Consider the following 22,345-nt stretch of genomic DNA (forward strand, 5'->3'; position numbering starts at 1 on the left):
GGCGTGGAAACACACACCTGTAATCCGAGCATTTGGGAGAGGCAGAGAAATCAGAGGTTCAAGGTCATCCTCAAACACACATCGAGTTCAAGGCCAGCCTAGGCTACATGTCTTAGAGGAGTTAAAAAAAAAGACAGAGAGGTGACAGTGATAGAAAATGTGTCTATAGGCAAGTTCACTGAAATAGTCTATTTTATGCTCCCCAACTATTAAAATGAAGTGGTAACAAGGGGCACTCAGCTGGCATGGACTTCTTGCTCCAAATGTCCCTTCTCTGCCAAAACTCACAAGACACAAGCAGAATGATACAACTCAAACTTGTTACAAGTTGAAAAAGCTAAGTAGATTTGATTAAAATACACATGAGCAACCTCTATTTGTCCCTTATTCTGACATATTAGAAGTCATATGGAAACCAAGTGAACAGTAATTGTCCTGGTGGAGAGAAGCAAAGGTCAAAGGGAATCTAGAGAACCCGACTTGGCTATGTGCCGCCCCAGTGGGGATAATGTGCCCTCAACTAGACAATGAGGTGACTGGAAATGTGTTGCCTGGGGTCAAAGGAAGCTCTCGAGCAGTGGTTCTCAGCCTTCCCAGTGCTGCGACCTTTTAAGACAGTTCCTCGTGTTGTGGTGACCCCAAACCATAAGATTATTTTCATTGCTTCTTCATAACTGTAATTTTGCTACTGTTATGAATCACCATGTAAATATCTGATATGAAGGATATCTAATATGTGACCCCTGTGAAAAGGTCATTGGACCCCAAAGGGGTTGAGAACCACTGCTCTAAACCCTCCTGTTCTAATCCCATCAAGTTATGAATTAACCACACAGAGGCTGCAGGCTGACAAGGGAACACTTAAGAAGGGTGAGAAACAACAGTTTGCAGTTTGAAAAAGAGCATCGATGTTACTGTTTTATTCACACCAATTAGAATACATACACAAAAATGTGTATTATATGTTGCTTTCAAAAAATTTACATGTTCCATGAGAACTATGTATGACATAAAATGTTTCTGCTATGTAACAAAAGAAGGAACTCAGCATTCCCAGTGTCTGTTAGGAAATATTCAGATAAAGAGTTTATAGTAAACACAATGATGTTATAGAACAGTCTTCACCAAGCAGCTCTACATCCCAGAAGCAGCGAATCCATCCTTTCAAACCCTTTGGTACAAGTCAATTACCCCGAAGAACAAAACCTTCCACTCTGGTTCTCGCATTGCTGGCACCTCCGCCGTGGGTGCTGGCACAGACACCTGAGCTCACAGTGAGTGCCTGCCACCTGCGCATCTCCCAGGGGATGTGGACAAGCCAGGGGAGGTCAGGTCATCACGAGTGCGTCACATCCTGCAACCAGGCTCTCAGCAGTGGCGTTCGGCTTCATAAACACTCAGGTCAGCTTGGGCTGAGGAGACCCTGGGTACTGCCTTGTCACAAGCAGAAACAACTCTGCATCAGCAGCTCAGAGCAAGTCACATTTAAAGCACGGCATAAGTTTCTTTTCTTTTCCTTTTTTTGTTGTGAAGGGTCTCTCTATGTAGTCCTGGCTGTCCTGGAACTTGCTATGTAGACCACAGAGATCCACCTGCCTCTGCCTCTCAAGTGCTAGGATTAAAGGCGTGAACCGCCGGGCGGTGGTGGCGCACGCCTTTAATCCCAGCACTTGGGAGGCAGAGCCAGGCGGATCTCTGTGAGTTCGAGGCCAGTCTGGGCTACCAAGTGAGTTCCAGGAGAGGCGCAAAGCTACACAGAGAAACCCTGTCTCGAAAAACCAAAAAAAAAAAAAAAAAAAAAAAAAAGGCGTGAACCACCACGCCCAACCTAACCTAAGTTTCTTAAAAATCATGTTACTATAGTTTCTTAAGAAGTCCATATTTAAATAAAAATAACATATTGCATTAATACAAAGAAAAATATAAGTTTAATAGCCCATTGACAATAGTTTCAAGAAATAGAAATAACTGTTTGCATGCTACAAATATCTCTTCATTAGGACATACTTAATTTTGGTAACTACACAACTAAACAGATTTGAGAATTTTCCACAGCGTCATTTTATGGTTGCAGTTTTTCATCTATACTGTCCAAATGCGGTACTGATTTTTTTCTGGTATTTTTCTTTCCGTTCTGTGCAATGAATTCCTACATCTGAGAAGCCTATGTTAGCAACTGTTGCTGAGTCACTTTTCTGTCATCATCACAGGAGCAAAGAGGGGTCGGCCACGGGGCCTCTCAGCCATGGCACTCATACTGGAACTTCCTGTAAAGACAAAGAGAGTCTTAAAAACCCTCGGTGAACTTCACAGTCTCAGTAATAACTGCTCCCTTCTATCATGGAGTCAGCTACACATTCAACTTTACTAACCAACACTGCATGCAACTGCCGAGCTCAGCTGCAAGCACATGTCCTCAGACACACCTTCCAAAAGGCTGGGGCAGGGATGGGAATGTGGGGGGGGGGGGGGGGAGGTGGGGGGGAGGTAGATCTGGGAGCTTTGTGCCAAAGACCCATTCGATAAGGTCAAGAAGCACAACAAAGCTGGGCATGGTGGTGACCACCTTTAGTACCAGCGCTGGGTAGAGGCAGGTGAATCTCTGTGAGTTCAAGGCCAGCCTAGGCTACATAGTGAGACCTTGTCTTTGAAAAGAAACAAGCTGGATGGTAGTGGTGCACGCCATTAATCCCAGCACTTGGGAGGCAGGTGGATCTCTGTGAGTTCGAGGTCAGCCTGGTCTACAGAGTGAATTTCAGGACAGCCAAGGCAACACAGAAAAACCCTGTTTTCAAAAAACAACAACAACAACAACAAAAAGATGCTAAAGTGTCACCCTTGCCATCAATGAAGAATGATAAATAAGTAGATCAGAATGCCCAGAAAACAGATACTAGGCAAATGATAAAGGCATCAAGTAAAAAGGACACAACATTCAACTACAGCACTGGAATAATGACTAGTTATTTAAGAAAGTCAAGTCCCTCTCAAGACCACACATTTCTAGAGTTAAATGAAGAACTAAGAGCAAGCAGAAGTAAAAACCTAAGTAGTCATTAGTTTTAAAGCACACTCCCAATCTAACCTAAAAAATAAAGACAAGTAACAAACTGGAGGGAACTGCAGGATATCCTTAAACTCACTATCACCCATCAGTTTCATTAAGCAAAAATATTCAAACAGGCACACCCACATGCACACATGCACCCATCCAACAGTCCTACCCCATCCCACCAGAAAAATGCAGGAAGGTCAAGAGGCAATTGACAAAGCAATGGAAATGGGAGAGTAAATACATCAAAGCTACTCAAGTTCACTAGTAATGAAAAAAAAAAAAATGATGACTCGGTAATTCCTGGTGCTCAACCGGCCAGAATTCAAATGCAGCAACAATTAGTGTTGGCAAGGGGGAACAGAAACTGGCAATTACACATTAACAGTAAATATGAAAACTGAGGGGCTTCTCTAGAAAGCAACTGAACAGTAAGAACAGATTAGAAAGCCTTTCAAACTGTGTAATATTCCAGATCTCACAGTGCCACTCACAGGTTTATCTCAAGTCAGAGACAGGCAATAAGCACGTAAAGCTACAAGTCAAAATTATGTGTAACAGTGAAATGAGGGGACATACTGAACAATGGAGGATAAATTAATCAATTACAAAACCATGGAATGAAATTCAATAAACCTGATCAAAAAGGGCTAGTGAGATGACTCAGATGGGTAAAGATGCTTATGACACAACCCGACAGCCTGAGTTTGAGTTCTGGGACCCCATACTGCAAAGAGAACATTTACTCCAGCAGGCTGTCCAGTGGCCTCCACATACGCACCACACATGGCACACACACATACACCCAAACTATAAATAAATAAATGTTAATTTAAAAGCTTTAAAATATCTAAATAAAATAAAACGAAAAAGTTTGAACCACATGTATGTATAATCCATTTAAGATGACAAACAAAAATTGTAAACAGGGCTGAGCATGTAGCTCAGTGGTACAGCATGTGCAAGGTACTATGTTCAATCTCTGGTACAACAAACATGTCTATATAAATATACACCCCAATGGGAAAATAACATAATATCTGACATAGAAAGACAGGCTGTAAGATAGCAAACACCATGAAATACATAAACTGAAGAGAAGCTGAGGCTGGACAGAGAGCTCAGCCATTAAAAACACCTGCCGCTCTTGCAGGCAACCAGCAGTTCTATTCCCAGCACCCACATCAAGTGTGGGGGGCCTACCCCCACTATTTCCCCAGGGTACTCTTGAGCAGGGAGAAATGAAGAATATGTAGATAAAAATACAGAGGAGAGAGACAGAAACACAGGAGAGCCTCAGGAGGGCCTGGGTCCAAACCCACCAGCCCCTTCAGTCTCTACTAATGGGATTTTAAAGGAATGCCAAGGGGTGGAACAAAAGACCTCCCCCAGCACAGCCAACTGCTGACCATCCCAAACACCTGGTGACCATGCACATGGTCCAGCCATCTCCTAATGCAGCCCTGCTGTGTAAAGCAAGCTCAGATCTCACTAGAAAGCCTTTGTGGGCTCCCACATTCAGGCAGCTCACAACCACCTATAATTCCAGCTCCAGGGGATCCAGTACCCTCTTCAGGCCTCCACTGGCTCCCGCATGCACATGGTGTATACACACACACACACACACACACTCTCTCTCTCTCTCTCTCTCTCTCTCTCTCTCTCTCTCTCTCTCTCTCTCTCTCAAGCATACACATAAAACAAATCTAAAGAAAAAGTTTGAAGAAACTGCTTCCAAGCACATTAAGTATTTGTTGTATGACAGTTCCAATGGACCCTGTCACAGGGCAAACCAGAGCCTAGGCAATCGCTACTCCACACACACCATTCTTCTCTGCCCAAAGCCTCCATCCTCCATATGAGGTCAATGTCCTGGTACCCCACTATAGTGAGTCTCCACCCCCATCCTATCTTGCCTATCCTGATAAACACAAGTATTTGCCGACTTGAAACCTTGCCAGGTAGCAGAACACGGCCAGAGAAGGCAGGCCACTGTAACAAAGTAATTAACTTCATATTCATGATCAGAGCATCAGCAGGCATTCCAACCTGCAATAAAATCCAGTCACACTGGGCTGGTGAATTCCTTTCTCCCACACTGAGGTATCCATCTGCTCTTCTCTCTCCAACTGTCCCAGCAGGCCCCTTGCCTGACTTTCAGCTGATGACCTTCTGATACACTCCAGAGAAGGCAGAGCCTGTCAAGAACACCTCCCCTCCCCCTCCCAGCCCATACCTGTACCCACATCACTTCCTTGCTCCTTTCCCACAGTTCAGCTCTTGACCACACTTGGCTGCATGCTCCCTGCCTTTCCAAATGCCCACACCCCAGTATCCCCTTCATCCACAATTCTCATTCTCCTCAATTCTAGGACATCCCTAACGGCAAGCTAACACCTTCCTACCCACCCATCCCCACTGCCTTACTTCTATCACCCTTCATGACAAAGCTCCTTCTTCTCACCTTTGACCTCTGGCCTGACATTAAAGCAACTCTGATCCAGGTCACCAGTAACGGTCTGTGTCTGCCTGAAGCCAAAGGCCGTTCCTCCAATTGGTCCTCCTCTGACCAATGCTGCAGCAACCGTCCCTCGCTTGAGCTCAAGTCCTGGAGTCTTTTTACTCCAAGGACTCCTCCTCGTCCCTCACACTCCTTCAAGGTGACCTCAACTAACTGAGTCCTTGGATGGCAAATCTCAGCTGATGCCTCTAAAGTCAGTTAGTGCTGAGAGTTCTTTTGCCCTTCAGACCAACCTTATCAACTACAGACTCAACAAAACAGAAATCACTACCCACCACTCCACCACCAAACCCCTGCTCCCTCGATGGGCCCAGCCAGGAAAAAGCACCATCATGTACCCAGCAGTACACGGGGTCATCCTTAACTCTATGTTCCTCTACATCCACAGTGACTTCATCAGCGAGTGGTGAGCAACTCAAGACTCCGTAACAGACCCAAATGCAGTCATCTCTCATCAGCCGTCTCCTGTGGCCAGAGTCCAAGCCACCACTGTGCCAGCTTAAACGGCCTGTTTTTCTTCTTTCCTCCTTCTCTCCTCCACGCTGGTTTTCCTTTTAAACACTAGTACAACTGTCCTTGAGCTTCCATTTGAGTCCATTCCTACATTCTCTTATTAATGAGACTAAATTCCAAGAGAGGATCTGATTTCCCTCTATCATCGATCACAAAGGAACCCCAAAATTCCAGCAACACAAACATCTGCACTTACACATTTAATAAGGATTAACTCACCCAGTAAAATGCAAGTCTGCTCAATGCTGGGGCTGCTCCGGACTAATGTTCATTGTTCGATAAATTTCTTTAAGTAACAAGAGGGCAGTATCTTCAGATTCCCTAGCAGAAAGAAAACAATACTTAAGAAGCTGGGAATCTCCTCGGTGCTGGGGACATATGGAAGAACGTTTTTAAAGGCCTTAAACACCTGCCATTAAAGATGCCTCTATAAAAACACTGCGAGTCCCAATGGTCTCTGGTCAAGGGCAGATGACACACTGCCACACTGCCACCTTGTGGATAAGCAAGTTCTCTGCAGACTTAGAAAGGCTGTTAACAAGTCAGAAATGTCAACTGCTGACCAAGTCTCTTCTCAGCCAGCCAGCAACAACAAACAGCTAACCCGGGGGAAATGTTTGTGAATGTATGAGTTCAACGGGTGAATCTATGAAGTCCATCACAAATGGTGATTAGTAGGAGACCCCACTACAGTGAGAACACTGTTCTAGATAAAGCCATTCAAGGAGAATCAAAGTGAAAAATACTTACCAGTAGCATAAGTGACTCTGAAGAGCGAAAAGATATTCATTAAAACTCTCGATTGGCTTTTCCTGAAGAACATAATCGATCCGGCGGCCTCCATTTAACATTCCAACCTTTCCTAGGTAGTCCTCATCCTTGGAAAGTTCTGGACTTTCAACAATCTTTTCTGCTGGAATTTAAACCATTTCAATATCAAAGTCAATCACTTAATCATTATCCTCTACTTTAGCTGACTCTCGGGGTTCAATGAACATCACTTGACACTCGCAGCAACTGAGGAGCTGCCAGGCTCCCCCCACCCCCACTCCTCCAGAGAACATGGGGGAGGGGTTGGTTCCCCGAGAGAGGACAGAGAGCCAACAGCGGCAGAAGTTGTGAAGAAGTTGTGAAGGGTTGAGAGAGCATTGCAGAAAAAAAAGAAACCGAATTAGAATCTGAAAGTCACAAAGCATAGGAAGCCTCTAAAACCACAGCTCAGCAGGAGCAGAGGCTGGGAGCCTCGTGGAGCCTTCATAAACTTAGCCCTCAACTCCCACTCCACCCCAGCCTGAAACCTGAACAAAATCTTAAAACTGCAGAGAAGAGTCGGAGAACTGCAGGGGAAAGCTTGGTTAAGTTACTGAAGGGTGACGTGGACTCTGGAGGACAGAGTCTGAGAGCACAGTTATCAGGGCACATCTCCTTGACAGGAGTCATCCAATCTGACGAGGTCTAGAAAGGAAACCTGTCTCCAACAATTTACAAGCATTACTCTTCAACATCATCCACCAGGGAAAACGCTCCAATATAAACGTACCTTCGACTACCTGCTTTTCTTCTTCCTCTTTGATTTGATTGGCCACCTTTTCCAATTCTTCTTGCAATTGAGTTGAAGAGGTGTGAGCACGTGCAAATTCATTGAGTGTCTGCCACGCACTTTTCAGAGAGCTGATAAAGCCCTGCTTCAAATCGGATCCCATTCGAGAAAGGCTTTCTTTCAACTCTAAACAGATTCAGATGGCACACCAAGTTAATTAGCTATTGGAATTCTGTGCCACAGAAATGAAAAGTCAATGATGCCCCCAGACAAGTAAGGACCTCCTCCTCCTCCTCCTCCTGACATTTCATGGGAGCCTCTTGGAACCAAGAACTCTCAACAGGGTAAAATGGTGATTTACATTGGGTTTTTTTTGGCCTCTAAGCACTAAAATTAGAGGTGTGCACTACCTCACCTGTCTTTTTGTTTGTTTGTTTTGACAGCGTCTTAGGGAGCCCCTCACACCTCAGACTCCTGAGCACTAGGATTACAGGCATGTGCCGCCCAACCAGTTATTTTTGTTTTTGTTTTTAACAATTTGATCTGCTGGGCAATGGTGGTGGCACATGCCTTTAATCCCAGCACTTGGGAGGCAGAGACAGGCAGATCTCTGTGAATTTGAGGCCAGCCTGGGCTACAGAGCGAGATCCAGGACAGGCACCAAAACTACACAGAGAAACCCTGTCTCAAAAAACCAAAAAATTAAATAAATAAACAAACAATTTGATCCATCCCAAACCTACAAATTTTTTCTCAAAAAGAAGTTCAAGCACCATAACATAAACATAATCCTGTATATTTTTATTAGAAATTTTTAAAACAGGCCTGTAGCAGCTGGGTATGGGGGTGCACATCTTTAAATCCCAGGATTCAGGAGGCAGAGGCAGATAGATGGATCTCTGTGAGTTTAAGACCAGCCCTGGTCTACACAGTGAGTTCCAGGACAGCCAGGGCTATGAAGAGAGAGACCCTGTCTCAAAAAACAAAATCAAAAACAAACAAACAAACAAAAAGCCTGTAAGACTTTAAAAGTCAATTCTTCTAATTTGTAATAGTGAGATAATTTTGAAAATGTAAGATTCTAGGCTGGCAAAATGACTAAGTAAGGCAAGCCTCACAACCCAAGAGATCCTAGGGACCCATATGGGAAGGAGAGAATTGACTTCTACAAACTGTCCTCTGACTTCCACAGCCGCACGATGGCACACACACCTGCACACTCAAGTGTAATTTTAAAAATAAAATTAATTTTTAGACTGCTTTTTCATGTCGTGTGTATGGGTGTTTTGGCTTTGTGTATGTCTATGCACTACATGCATGCAGTGTCCTCAGAGGCCAAAAGAAGGTACTAGATCCTGTGAGACTGGGGTTACAGAAGGTTGTGATACACCACGTGGGTGCTAGGGATAGAATCTGAGTCCTCTGGAAGGGCAGCCAGTGCTTCTAACCACTGAGGCATCACTCTAACCCCTGTATTTTTTTTTTTTAAATCCAGATAAAGGAGCCCAGGGCACATGTCTTTAATCCCAGTACTCAGGAGGCAGAGGCAGGCAGATCTCTGGGAGTTCAAGGCCAGCCTGGTCTATAAAGCAAGTTCCAGGACAGCCAGAGCTGTGACAGAATGTTGTAGAATATTATTTTAAGGTGTGTTACTTTTATTTATGTTGCATTTGTTTAACTCTGTGAAGCTGTGTTACTGTGCCTGTCTAAAACACCTGATGGTCCAATAAAGAGCTGAATGGCTAATAGTGAGGCAGGAGAAAGGATAGGTGGGGCTGGCAGGCAGAGAGAATAAATAGGAGGGGAAATCTGGAAAGAGGGAAAAAGTAGCCAGAGAAGGAGGAGGCTATCAGGAGCCAGTCACCCAGCCAGCCACAAAGTAAGAGTGAAAGTAAGATTAAAGAAATAGAAAAAGGAAAAAGCCCAGAGGCAAAAGGTAGATAGGATAATTTAAAGTTAAGAAAAGCTAGCAAGAAACAAGCCAAGCTAAAGCCAGACATTTTTTCCCCTCAGAGCTGAGGGCCGAACCCAGGGCCTTGCGCTTGCTAGGCAAGTGCTCTGCTCTACCACTGAGCTAAATCCCCAACCCAAAGCCAGACATTTATAGGTAAAAATAAGCCTCCATGTGTGATCTATTTGGGAGCTGGGTGGCAGGCCCCCAGAAGAGCAAAAACAACAACAACAACACAGAGAAGCCCCGTCTCAGAAAAACAACAACAACAAATGGGATAAAGGCACTGAGGAGCCAGCTCAGGGAAGTGCCTGCCGTGAAGCATGAAGACCTCAGCTGGAAGCCCCGGAATCCGTGCAAACCCAGACAGAGTAGCATCTATCTTGTAATGCCATAGCTCCTGTGAGGGATGTGGAAGCTGGTGACAAGAGAATTCCTGGAAACTTATAGGCCAACTAGTTCAGCACATACAGTGGAGAAAAACCAGAGACCATGTTTCAACCAGGTAGAAGGAGAGAACAGATAACCAAAGGTATTCTCTGACCTCATTCTATTCATGAACACACACCACACACACACACACACACACACACACACACACACACACACATTATGATGACCACAACTTAAACTTCCAATTTAGAAGACAAACCCCACCCTTTGCCACCTGTTTGTCTAATAATCATATTTAAATCACTCTGCAAGCTAACAAATCTCTAATTTTAAATTCTAAAGATTTAAATTTTTATTTTTTTACATTTATTTTTACATGTAAATATTCACATAATAAATATATTAATGTTAGTCTTCTCCTTTCCAAAAATGTTAGATTAGCAAAATCTAATTACAAGAGGGATGGAGAGATGACTCAGTAATTTAGAGAACTTGATGCTCTGGCAGTGTGGGAGCACACAGAGGTTTCCTAGTGAGAACTCACTCAGTGTCTGAGAATCTGAGCTTGCTTTACCCAGCAGGGCTGCATATGGAGATGATTTTCCATGGGCGTGGTCACCAGGTATTTGGAAGGGTCTATACTTGGTCTGTACTTTGATCTAGCAACAGGGAGATCTTTTGCCTCTCCCCCTGGCATGTTATAGAAAGCCTTTTCAATAAACCTTCGAGGTCACTGGGTATTGATTCAGGCCCTCCCACAGCTTTCCTGTGTTTCTGTCTTTCTACCTGTAGGCTACGTCTCTCTTTCTATCTAATATTTTCTTATCCCTCTCTCCTCCTAAGAACCCTTCAAAGGGTGGGAACTGGCCTCCCACATGGCAGAGGATCTACATTCAATGCCAGCACCCACACAGTGGTTCACAGCCATCTATAACTTCAGTCCAGGGGATCCAACTCCCTCTTCTGACCTCCATTGGAACCCATAATTGGAGAGTGAGCTGGTTCCTAAAAGCTATCCTCTCATCTCCACATGTCCACAGTGGCATGCATGTACCTACACTCATACAAAGACGTCACACATAATAATACATTTTTAAATTTTTCATAATTCACTACAGTTTATAATATCAACAGGGAAGGACAACTGTGTGAGTTTTTTGTGTTTTGTGTGACAGGGTCTCATGTGACTCAGACTGCTTGCAACTCATTTTGTAGCCATGTACAACCTTGAATTCCTAATCTTGTGCCTGCATTGTACAAAGCATTTTCTTCTTACCTAAGTGTAGTCTCTTTCTGCCTTTATGATGTGGAATGAGAACCGCTTTTAAGTCCAAATCCGGAACGACCATGGGTTCTAATCTGTATGCCACTGGATCAAGCTGTGAGGAGGAAAAGCAGAAACCCGTGACTGCTTATTTGGAGTTACATGCCACAGTTAGGGAAGCTAAGAGACTGACTTTTCCACACCTTACTCAGCTGCTGGCAATTACAAGATTTTCAATTTGTAGGTGAAATTACTTTGCCAACAAAGCAATAAACACATTTTTTTCCTTCAAGTATAAGCTTTCTGGTAGAAATACTTATTGAAAAGTGTCACCAGACTCCTGCGATGGGTGGCTGAGCTTTGCAACTCATGACTGCTTTTAATTTCCAAGTAACAAGAACCTGAGAATCTACTTGGATGAAGAGGACAGAGCTTTCATCTTTTTAAAGCATAAAGTAAACTCAAGCCACTCACCGGATGGTAAATATTGAAGAAGCCTTTGCAGGTAGGGAGGCGATAGTTCTCATCAATCCTGTCCACACCTCGGATAGTGAGAAACATGCCGATTGGAGAGCCCAAGGCAAAGAAAATCTCCGGTTCAAAGTCTAAAGAGTTGTAAGTGACAGAAACCTAGGAAGAGACAACAATAAAAACCACCTTTCCGCAGTCACATACATGAACCCCTTGAATTTTTAAATGTTCTTGAACCTGCACTAGCTCAGAGACAGCTGCTGTGAGCTGAGAAAGATGAGAATTCCTCGTTCAATCTTTGGAGTCTGCCGCGTCCCCTGCTCTATTTCTACTGTCTAAGATAACCAATACGGCAGGCACTGGAGTGTGACGTCAACTGTGGGTCACACAGCAGAACCGACGGTCAGCTCCCCTGCTGGGGCTGCTTCTACTCTCTCTCACTGCCGTTTGCCTCTGCTTCAGTTATGACATGGGATTTCCACAACACCAAACTCAACACAGAGAAGAATAAATAACTAAGGCCACAGAAGGCACTTATCAACACAAAGAAGGGGTCTAGTCTAGAGTGTTCTATGCTAATTCTATTGTAATTCTGTCTTCTCCATAGAGAGCTGGAGGCGGCAGAATAAGAAAGCTCAGGGTCATCCTTGGATACACAGTGATTTAAAAATCAGCCAGGCTACATCCGACTCTGTCTCCAAAAATAAAGAAGAAAAAAAAATCCACTTAAGGCAAGTTATCTGTCAGAAAAATGATTTATCCAAAGGAGCTTACTTGGGATAGCCTACACAAAGTCTCTCAAGGGAAGAGCAGACATCTGTGTGACAATATAATATGTTTACAAAGTTCTTCCTTTTTATTTCAGGATTAAGAAAATGTCTGTGCCGTGTTAGTATTTGGGGAACAAAGAATAACAAATGGCCTGATCCAAGGACGGAGGTCCACTAACAGACCAGATGAGGCAAGAGCATCATGCCCACTCACAGGTGGAGACAGTGAAAGCCAGAGAAGTGACATCATCCCTCACCAAGAATGCAGTTAGTAAGAGACACATGCAGATTTAGACCCTTAATCTCAAAACAACCGTCCTTCTATATACACTACTAGGCCGTCCTCCTAAGAATCTACACTTCATATTCTTACATTTGCCTTTACCTCTGAAAATTCAATAGCTTTAAGCTGGGCAGTGGTGGTGCACACCTTTAATCCCAGCACTAAAGAGGGAGAGGCGGGTGGATCTCTGAGCCAGCCTGGTCTACAGAGAAAGTTCCAGGAGAGCCAGGGCTACACAGAGAAACCCTGACTCAAGAAAAACAAACAAACAAACAAACAAGCAACCTAAAACGTTAGCTCATCAGTACACACTCACCTGTCCTGTGCCAACTTCAAAAGACTCATAATCAACTCGCACAGAAGACACAGAAGCCCCCACTGAAAGCTTCCTCCTTGACTCATCCGACTCTGAAGATGGAGACGCCATCTCCTTAGTCTTCAGGGCACTGTCATCCTGGCCTTTTGTCATGGCGGCCAGCACTGCCTTCTTTTCTGATGCTGCTTTTTTCTGCTCCTATGAGACACCAGAACAGTGTAAGACAATCTTGAGGAGCAGTCCAGTTCTTAGCTATCACTATAAGATACACTGTCATGCAATTAAGGACTTCTTACTTCGACATAGGAACAACATTGGGGTTATTGGGAAAAGCTACTTTTTAAAAACATTTATTTTTTGAGCTGAGCATAGTGGTGCACACCTTTAATCTTAGCACTAGGGAGACAGAGGCAGGCGGATCTCTTAATTTGAGCCAGCCTGGACTACAGAGTGAGTTCCAGGACAACTGGAGATACACTGACACTGAGAAACCCTGTATAAAAGAGAAAAAAAATCTCGCACAGCAACTGAGAAATTGCAATTACTGCTTTTACAGTTCTTGCACAGCCTCTAGCTCTGCCTTTCTCTGACGTGTGCGTGTGTGTATGCTCTGCTGTGTGAGTGAAGGGCACACATGTGCTGATTCCCATGGAGGCCTGAGAAGGGCACTACATCCCTTGGAGCTGAAGTGACAGAAGCTGCAGCCACCGTGCGCGTGCTGGGAATCCGACCTGATTCTTCTACAAGAGCAGCCAAGCTCTCTCCGCGGCTGAGCAATCTCTCCAGCCTCCCAGGAAAATACACTTTTTACACACATACTATCATCAGGAAAGACATTCCATGACAGCTATAATAAACTGTATTAATTCTTAGAAAAATAAAAATTACAAAAGGCAAAATACAGTAAAATAGCTAAAATTCAATCTAATAGTGGCTATCTCACATGAATCTCAGAATTATTAAGTACGGGAGGGTAGGTACAAAACAGCACACTCTACTACTATACTCAGGACTGTCTAGGCAGAAACCTGACTGTCTGTCCCAAAAGCAAGCAGAGTGGTGACGGCTGAGAGGGGGGAGTGGGAAGAAGCACAGTTGGCCTTTGTTCGTTTGTTTGTTTGTTCGTATGTATGTATGTATGTATGCATGTGTCTGTCTGTCTGTCTGTCTGTCTGTCGATTGATTGATTGATTGAACGAACGAGGTTGACTGCTTGGCCTTTTCAATTTGATTAACTTAGGACAGTTGAGTGGCAGAGAGGGGGGAGTTGGAAGAGGCACAGTGGTGAAGGCTGAGAGGGGGGAGTTGGAAGAGGCACAGTGGTGACGGCTGAGGGGGGGGGGGGTTGGAAGAGGCACAGTGGTGACGGCTGGGGGGGGGAGTTGGTAAGAAGCACAGTGGTGACGGCTGAGAGGAGGGAGTTGGTAAGAAGCACAGTGGCCCTGAGACAGGCACATTCCACTTGTAGGTTCTGACTGTAGGTGCTTAGATGTCAAATTCACTACCCAGAACACTTCGAAAGCTATGCATTTCTACAAGCAAACAACAAAAGCAACGGGGCAAATATATAAACGATGCGATTGCTAATGGGGTGAAGTCCATGTCCGATGGCTGGTAGTACACCCTGACTGCACACCACATCAAGAGAAGGCACACACTTGCCAAGGTGGACCTCTTTATCCACAGGGTCAGAGCCCCTTGCTCCCTGGGCTGGGGAGGATTATGTTAGTCTCTGTTTCATAGCAGCTAAACAAAACACTTGATCAAGCTGTTCTTTTCTATCGATTAATTCCAAAATACTATGAACACAGGAAAGCAGTCCAACTGGTTATTATAAAGGACAGTAAAATCAAAGAAAACTCAGTTGGCCAGCTTGGGTAACTGATTCCACCACTGGTATTTTGGACATCTTGATTCTCACTCCTTGTCTATCTATACGAGGTGGCACCACCTGAAACCTACAATCTCAGATCTTCACAGTTCTTCCAGCTACAATTTGCTTTCTTGTTCAGCAATACCTTTCACTATATTCACAGAACTTAGTATTCGGGATGCTGAGAGAGCTGCCTAAAGAAACCCTGCACTGACTTACTGCCAAGAGCTGTCTTGTCCCCCTGGGGTCACCGGCACCAGTCTGATGGACAATGAACCAACACACACAGAGGCAGCCAACAATATTCCCAGCAGTAAGAACTGCTCCTTTTCAAATGAAAACGACAAAGGAGATCACAGAGGGGAAGAACACGGACCATGCATATCTGATATCCTTGCTAAATAACAATTGGCTCATTTTAGTCCCATTATTTCAGGGACAGTAAATCACTAAGACACAGTACGTATTATTTTCATCTGTCAACAATTTACCTGTGAACAATACAGAGTAATCAATGCAAAGTGGCTGGCAAAGTTTCATGGTTCATCTGAAAGCAATTATATTTTAATTTAAAAAGTGAGATTATACTATAGATCTTTATCCATTTCCAAGCATGCTTAAAATGCCATAGCTTATATATCTAAGCCAGTGCAATCTATAAACAGAACCCTTCTAGGAGTTTACGAAAGAACTTCTCTACTTTTTAATCTTTTATTGCAGAAAGAAACTAAGGACATGAAGCAGACAGCCGGAAGATGTCACTCCTCGATCCTTGTCTGTTGCCCATGGGCCTGGCCTCACTGCTGTGTGCAGAAAACCAACTGTGCCTATGTACAGGAGCACCCCAGCACACTCCTGAAACAATATGTACTGGACCACCTGCTCATCTTTTGGATAAGATCATGCATGGAGATTAACTTCTGGGGCTCTGCCCACAGATTGCTGAGAGACTCAGAGGAGATGAAGAAAATGACTTATTTAACATGCAGGGGAACGGACACCTCAGAATCTCACGGCTTTTCTCAACAATCAAACAGTTGGCTTTATCTAAAGCCTTGTGAGTTGTCTCATTCCATCCCAAATTCATACCACTAACATCTCGCACAGCAACTGAGAAATTGCAATTACTGCTTTTACAGTTCTTGCACAGCCTCTAGCTCTCCTTTCTCTGCTCTGTGTACTACACCCAGCTGCACTCTGGGGTTACTCCCTGGCCTGGGCAGGTTCTCCAGCCATGTCCTTAGACACCAAACTGTGGGATTTACCGCTATTACGGTAAAAGTGTGATTCAATGTACAGGGGGAAAACAAGACAGTGGCTAACGGATTTGTCTCAACTTTAGGGTCTGTAAGGCCGTTTTTGTTTGTTTTGTCTTTAGTACTTCTTATCACCAGTTAGGCCCTATCCACCAGTGAAAAACAAAATAATCAGGGAAGAGTCAACATATTTAACAGTTCATTCATTATAGAAAATACAAGTTCATGAAAGTTTAAATGTGACTTATGAAATATATTTTAAAGTTTTTAGTTTTCTGAACAAGTTAAAACTATGGGGATGTATGTAGCTCAATTGGTAGAATGTCGACCAGCATGTCTGGTATGCACAAAGCCCTGGGTGTGACCCCAGCACCACAGAAACCAGGCATGGTTGTACGTGACTGTCATCCCAGCACTGGCAGGGGACTGCAGGAGAATTAGAAGCTAAGGTCATCCTCGGCTACATAGTGAGTCTGAGGTCAGCCTGGGCTACCTGACACCCTGTATCAATAATACTATAAAATTTAGACTAAAGAGAAGAATATGTGCTAAACTATAATATGGCAGATTAATAAACAAGTCATATACACTATTTCATGCTCATTCTAACCTGAGTGAAGAAATTAGTTCCCATTTTAATCATTTTTATTTCAACTTTATCTCTCTCTCTCTCTCTCTCTCTCTCTCTCTCTCTGTGTGTGTGTGTGTGTGTGTGTGTGTGTCTGTCTGTCTGTCTGTCTGTCTGTGTCTGTGTGTGTGTGAAAGAGAAACGGATATGCACATGCCAAAGCATGCACATGGAGGTCAGAAGATAACTTGTGAGATCAAACAAGATCAGGAAGTGAGGCTTGGTGACAAATGCTGAGCCATCCGCCAGCACTTGCCTCCCACTTTAGCAATGAAAAAGAAAAAAAATCATGGATCAGAGAAATTAAGTCAATGCTCATGAATGTGCTGTTAGTAAGTGGTTTCCCTGGGAATTAGACCCTCTCATTCATACATCTGTCCAGAACTTGACAAGTTCTTGCACCTGGAAATCCTCAAATACCAGTTTTTAAAATGAAAGCTGGGGCTGGAGAGATGGCTTAGCAGTTAAGAAGAGCACTTGGTGCTCTTGCAGAAGATTCTGGTTCAATTCCCAGGACCCACATGGTGGTTCATAGTCATCTGTAACTCCAGTTCAGGATCCAAGGGATCCAACACCTTCTTCTGACTTCTATGAGTACCAGACATGCACAGAGTACTCATACATACATGCAGATAAAACATGGATACACATAAGTCTTTTAAAGAATTTTTAAATAAACTAGTAAAAATGAAAAGCCCCTTTTCCTGAGAATTCTCTGTCCCAGGAATACCAAGTTGTCCAGTTGATACAAATGTGGATATAAACCCAGCCCCAACTGACTCTGGAGCCTGGGCTTCTATTTTTGTGCTCCAGGTGGAAGTAAACTAGTTTTGCCCAAGCAAAGGGGTATTGCAAGCGTCTAAAACAAAATGAGACCCAGGCATAGTGGCTAACACCTATAATCCCAGTGCTCAGACTGAAGCAAAATAACACTACAGGTAAGTTGTAAGCTAAGCCTGGGCTATAGTGCGAGACCAGGCCTTAAAAAATGAAAACAGGGGGCTGGAGAGATGGCTCCGAGGTTAAGATCACTGGCAGCTCTTCCAGAGGTCCTGAGTTCAATTCCCAGCAACCACATGGTGGCTCACAACTATCTGTAATGAGATCTGGTGCCCTCTTCTGGCGTGCAGACATACATGCAGGCAGAACACTGTACACATAATAAATAAATTTCTAAAAAAATGAAAACAAACAAATAAAAAGGGGAGGTTACCAAATGTGTTAATTTTTCTGGAGGGCAGAGATGAACCTTACCAGTTTGGCTGCTTTGAGTTTTACGAAATTGGCTATCTTCTTCCTGGGCCCAAGGGGTATCCCCATCTCCTTCAGGTCATCAACTGTACACATAAGCTTTAAAGGGAAGCAAAAGCACATTAATCAACCAATCTAGAGACAGACGAGCTAAAAGTGGGTTACAAAGAACGCTAAAACATCAACTAGCTAGGCGGTGGTGGCGCACGCCTTTAGTCCCAGCAATCAGGAGGCAGAGGCAGGCGGATCTCTGTGAGTTCAAGGCCAGCCTGGTCTACAGAGTGAGTTCCAAGTCAGGCTCCAAAGTTACAGAGAAACCCTGTCTCGAAAAACCAAAAAAAAAGAATCAACTAAACCAACCAAAAAGTCAGCCAACTTTCAAAACAGCTAGGGCTTTTTGCTTTAAATAATAGATTATCTCATGCCGGGTGGTGGTGGCACACGCCTTTAATCCCAGCACTCGGGAGGCAGAGCCAGGCGGATCTCTGTGAGTTCGAGGCCAGCCTGGGCTACCAAGTGAGTTCCAGGAAAGGCGCAAAGCTACAGAGAAACCCTGTCTCGAAAAACCAAAAAAAGTAATAGAGTATCTTAAACTTTAAAATGGTTAGTCTCAGTTTACTTACTGGTACAGCACTTGCCTAGCACATGTGAGGCCCTGACTTCAGTACCTAGCACTATAAAAAAAATTTTTTTTGATTAGCCTCTCCATTAAAAATTCTATTATTTGGGGGGGGGGGGGGGTGGAGAGATGACTCAGTGGTTAAGAGCACTGACTGCTCTTCCAGAGGTCCTGAGTTCAATTCCCAGCAACCACATGGTGGCTCACAACCATCTGTAGTGGGATTAGATTCCTTCCTCTGGTGTATACATAAAATACATGAATAAGTAAATCTTTAAAAAAAATTCTATTTTCAATAGAAAATATATTACGTCATGCAAAATTCTGCAGCTATACTGTTAAACATACAATGAATCTCTCCCTTTAGACCTTTCCTGTCCATTCTGGCCCCAACCATCCAGTTCTCTTGGTGATAACTGTCGCAATCTGCCCTCTCTTTAGGAATCCCTCATGTGCACACAACCCAACACGCTCTTCAGTGTGTGAGCCAGCCTCAGCTTCTCTCTCTTCACCCGAGGGCCTACCAGGTCAATCCGATGACAAGGTCTGTCATTCAAGTGCTGCCGAGTCCTACTGCAGGGCTGCACAAACGACTCCACCAACACCCTGTCGGTGCGTGCGCACTGTGGGTGCTAAGGCCCCACACTGCAGGTATTCCCAGGGCCTTCTTTACAGAAAACATTCCCAGCAGTGAAACCGGCAGGGCAAAGGGCCCCCAATCTTATTTTGGAAGACATCAGAAAGCTCTGCAGACTGTGCCCATTCACACTCTCAGCAACCAAAGACAACAGTGCCAACTCCTCATCCTGGCCACACAGGATCACTGTTAGCACTGATGGGCTAAAACCAGTCTCATGTTACTCTTGGTTGGCATTCTGTACTTGTTCTCTCAAGGCACGAGGTCACCTGTTACTTTCTTTCCCATAAATCATGCTCTTGTTTTCGTTTGCTTGCTACTTCCTTATCAATAGTTCTGTATCAGCTCTGACCATAAAAGTCTCCTCTGTCTGTGTCCAGGTGTTTTTCCTAATCTATCTCTGGCCATTAGGTACTGTCATGCTGTTCACTACTTTGAAATTCTCGTCTATGTACGGCTTCTGGGTTTTGTCTCAAGCTTTAAAAAAGCTTCACACCGTTAATTATTTTTTTCTCAAATTTTAAAGAAGCTGTATTTAGGGCTGGGTGGTGGTGGTGGTGGCACATGCCTCTGATTCCAGGACTCAGGAGGCAGAGGCAGGTATATCCCTGTGGGTTCAACGTCAGCCTGGTCTACAGAATGATTTCCAGGACAGCCAGAGCTACACAGAGAAACCTGACTTGAAAAACCAGGAAAAAATGTATTTTATATGTATGTGTTCCTTGGGTGTATATATGTGCACCATGTGTGTGCTGGTGCCCACAGCAGCCAGAAGAGGGCACTGGATCCTGGAATGGAGTTACAGACAGTTGTGAGCCACAAGGTGGGTGCTGGAAACCAAACCTCAGTCCTCGGCAAGAGCAGCAAGTGTTCTTACCACTGAGACAACTCTCTCCTTAGCCGCTTTTCTCTATTTTTAAACATTTAAATTTTTGGCTTATTGTGGAATAAATTCTGATGTAAGAGCACTTAAATCATTCTTCAATTTTCAAGCTTACACAAAGGAAGAATAATTTGAAACAAAATGAATCAGGTTATCATCAGTACCAGAGATTCCATATCAATCTTTTCCTTTTCAAAAGTGCTAATATAATCAAAGAGGCTGAGTGCTTCCAGGGTTCCATGCAAAGTTAGGGGTTCTTCATTTTCAACATCAAGGTCACATGATTCATCTGACATCAGCTTTGACTCTTCAGGTATCTTAATAAAAAGGAGAAGAAAACATTAAAAAGCTCAGAAAACTCCCATAAAATGTTTTCTGATCTACACAAAATCTAAATGACTTTGCTCTATAAATAAATGTAATGTTAGCACTCTCCCATCCTTCACCTGAATTTTAAGGCATATTCCTTTAGTAAACCACTCATGCTTCCATTTCCTATAATAATTCACTTTTAAATCTGGGCAGTGGTAGTGCACACCTTTGATCCTAGCACTCGGGAGGCAGAGGCAGGCAGATCTCAGACCTGGTCTACAAAAGCGAGTTCCAGGACGGCTAGGGCTATTACACAGAGAATCCCTGACTAAAAAATAAAGAGATAAATAAATGATAACAATAATTTACTTTTTAAAATCCTAAGCCTTCACAATTACTTTATAATCCATAAGGAAAAAGAATGAAAAACTCCTATTTTTAGAGAGGGTCTCTTACGGTGTTGCCCAGGCTGGCTTTGAACTCATCATCCTCCCATCTCAGCCTACAAAGCAGCCAGGACGACAGATGTGCATCCCAACTCTTTTACTGTACTTCTGAGCCTCAGTGTATTTTGACAACTAAAAACAGTTACAGGAAACAGTACAGGTTTTGGAGAACAGCTCAGGTCCAGCTCTAAATCTCAACATCAACAGGGTAACTACAGACTTACCTGCTTTTCCTGAAAATTTGGTTGTTTCATAACTCCATTAGAAACAGCCATAGACCCCGGAGACTTAGAGATACTCATATCTTTTTGATTAGACAAGATGTCAAACAGTATCAAAGAACCTAAGAAAAAGATACATTGTGCTTTATAACAAAGTTACCTACCCTGGGTATTTTTCAACACTAAATAAATCCTCCTGCTTTTTTTCAGTCTCAAGCAGAAGTCATACAAAGATGAGCAGCTGATTAAAATCTGATAATCAGAACCAGCAAGACAGCTCAGTCAGTAAAGGTATTTGCCATGCAAGCTTAGCAACCTGACTTTGATCTCCAGAGCCCATTTGTGTTGGTTCTTAGATTTTTGTCAACTTGCCAGAAGCCAGAGTCATCAGAAAACAGGAAACCTCAACTGAGGAAACACTCCCATCAGACTAGCAATGATTCAAGCAGAAAGACCCATCCTGCTCTGGGTGGTACCACCTCTGGGCAGGAGATCCTGGGGTGTACTGAGCAGGCCAGGGGGAGCAAGTGAGTAAGCAGCATTCCTCCATGGTCTCTGCTTCAGTTCCTGCTTCCAGGTTCTTGTGTACTCAGGAAGTCCTGCCCTGACTTCCTTTCATGATGGACTACACCTGTAAGCTGAAATAAAATCTCCCCTCCCCAAATTGCTTTTAATCATGGTGTGTATCAAAGCAATAAAAAACAAAGTAAGGCACAATGTAAAAGTGGAAGAGAACTGACCCTACAGATACTACAGTAAATATGTCCATGCGTGGACATGTGTGTTTGTATATGCTCTAAGTTTTGCAGCCAGAAAAACACAAACCAACTTCTGAACAAACCAAACAAGCAAATCTGAAATTACACAGGACAGCTTTGCCTACATCTTTTAGATATAATAATATTCCTTTTTCATCTAACGACAAAATAACATATACAGGCTAACAGCTAGAGTAATGGCTCAGAGGTCGACTGCATCCTGTTCTTCCAGAGGATCTAAGCTTGGTTCCTAGCACCCATATCCAGCAGTTATACAAGCACCTCTAACTCCAGCTTCAGGGATGAGATACCCTCTTCTGGCCTGCAAGGACACCCACATACACACAGCATACATTCAACAGAAACTCTCACTCTCTCTCTCTCTCT

The 22,345-nt window shown here is 43.7% G+C and overlaps 1 protein-coding gene across 2 annotated transcripts in view; it reads right to left on the reverse strand.

Moving 5' to 3' along the window:
* Positions 1-1,905: 1,905 nt before the first annotated feature.
* Sec23ip (SEC23 interacting protein) overlaps positions 1,906-22,345 on the reverse strand; it is a 42,556-nt gene continuing 22,116 nt past the window's right edge. Inside the window, exons 10-19 of one of the 2 annotated variants that reach the window (XM_052762970.1) lie at positions 21,204-21,322; positions 20,386-20,538; positions 18,086-18,181; positions 13,075-13,272; positions 11,709-11,864; positions 11,247-11,349; positions 7,627-7,812; positions 6,837-6,996; positions 6,306-6,407; positions 1,906-2,267 (exon numbers count right to left, since the gene is read on the reverse strand). In XM_052762970.1, the coding sequence (XP_052618930.1) occupies positions 6,326-6,407; positions 6,837-6,996; positions 7,627-7,812; positions 11,247-11,349; positions 11,709-11,864; positions 13,075-13,272; positions 18,086-18,181; positions 20,386-20,538; positions 21,204-21,322 (1,253 nt within the window). In that variant the 3' untranslated portion in view covers positions 1,906-2,267; positions 6,306-6,325. Of the gene's footprint in view, positions 2,268-6,305; positions 6,408-6,836; positions 7,000-7,626; positions 7,813-11,246; positions 11,350-11,708; positions 11,865-13,074; positions 13,273-18,085; positions 18,182-20,385; positions 20,539-21,203; positions 21,323-22,345 lie in introns of both variants that reach the window. The other variant, XM_052762969.1, reaches the window with a different exon arrangement.

Source organism: Peromyscus californicus, unplaced genomic scaffold, assembly GCF_007827085.1.
Source record: "Peromyscus californicus insignis strain IS unplaced genomic scaffold, ASM782708v3 Scaffold_4__1_contigs__length_199733344, whole genome shotgun sequence".
Classification (NCBI taxonomy): domain Eukaryota; kingdom Metazoa; phylum Chordata; class Mammalia; order Rodentia; family Cricetidae; genus Peromyscus; species Peromyscus californicus.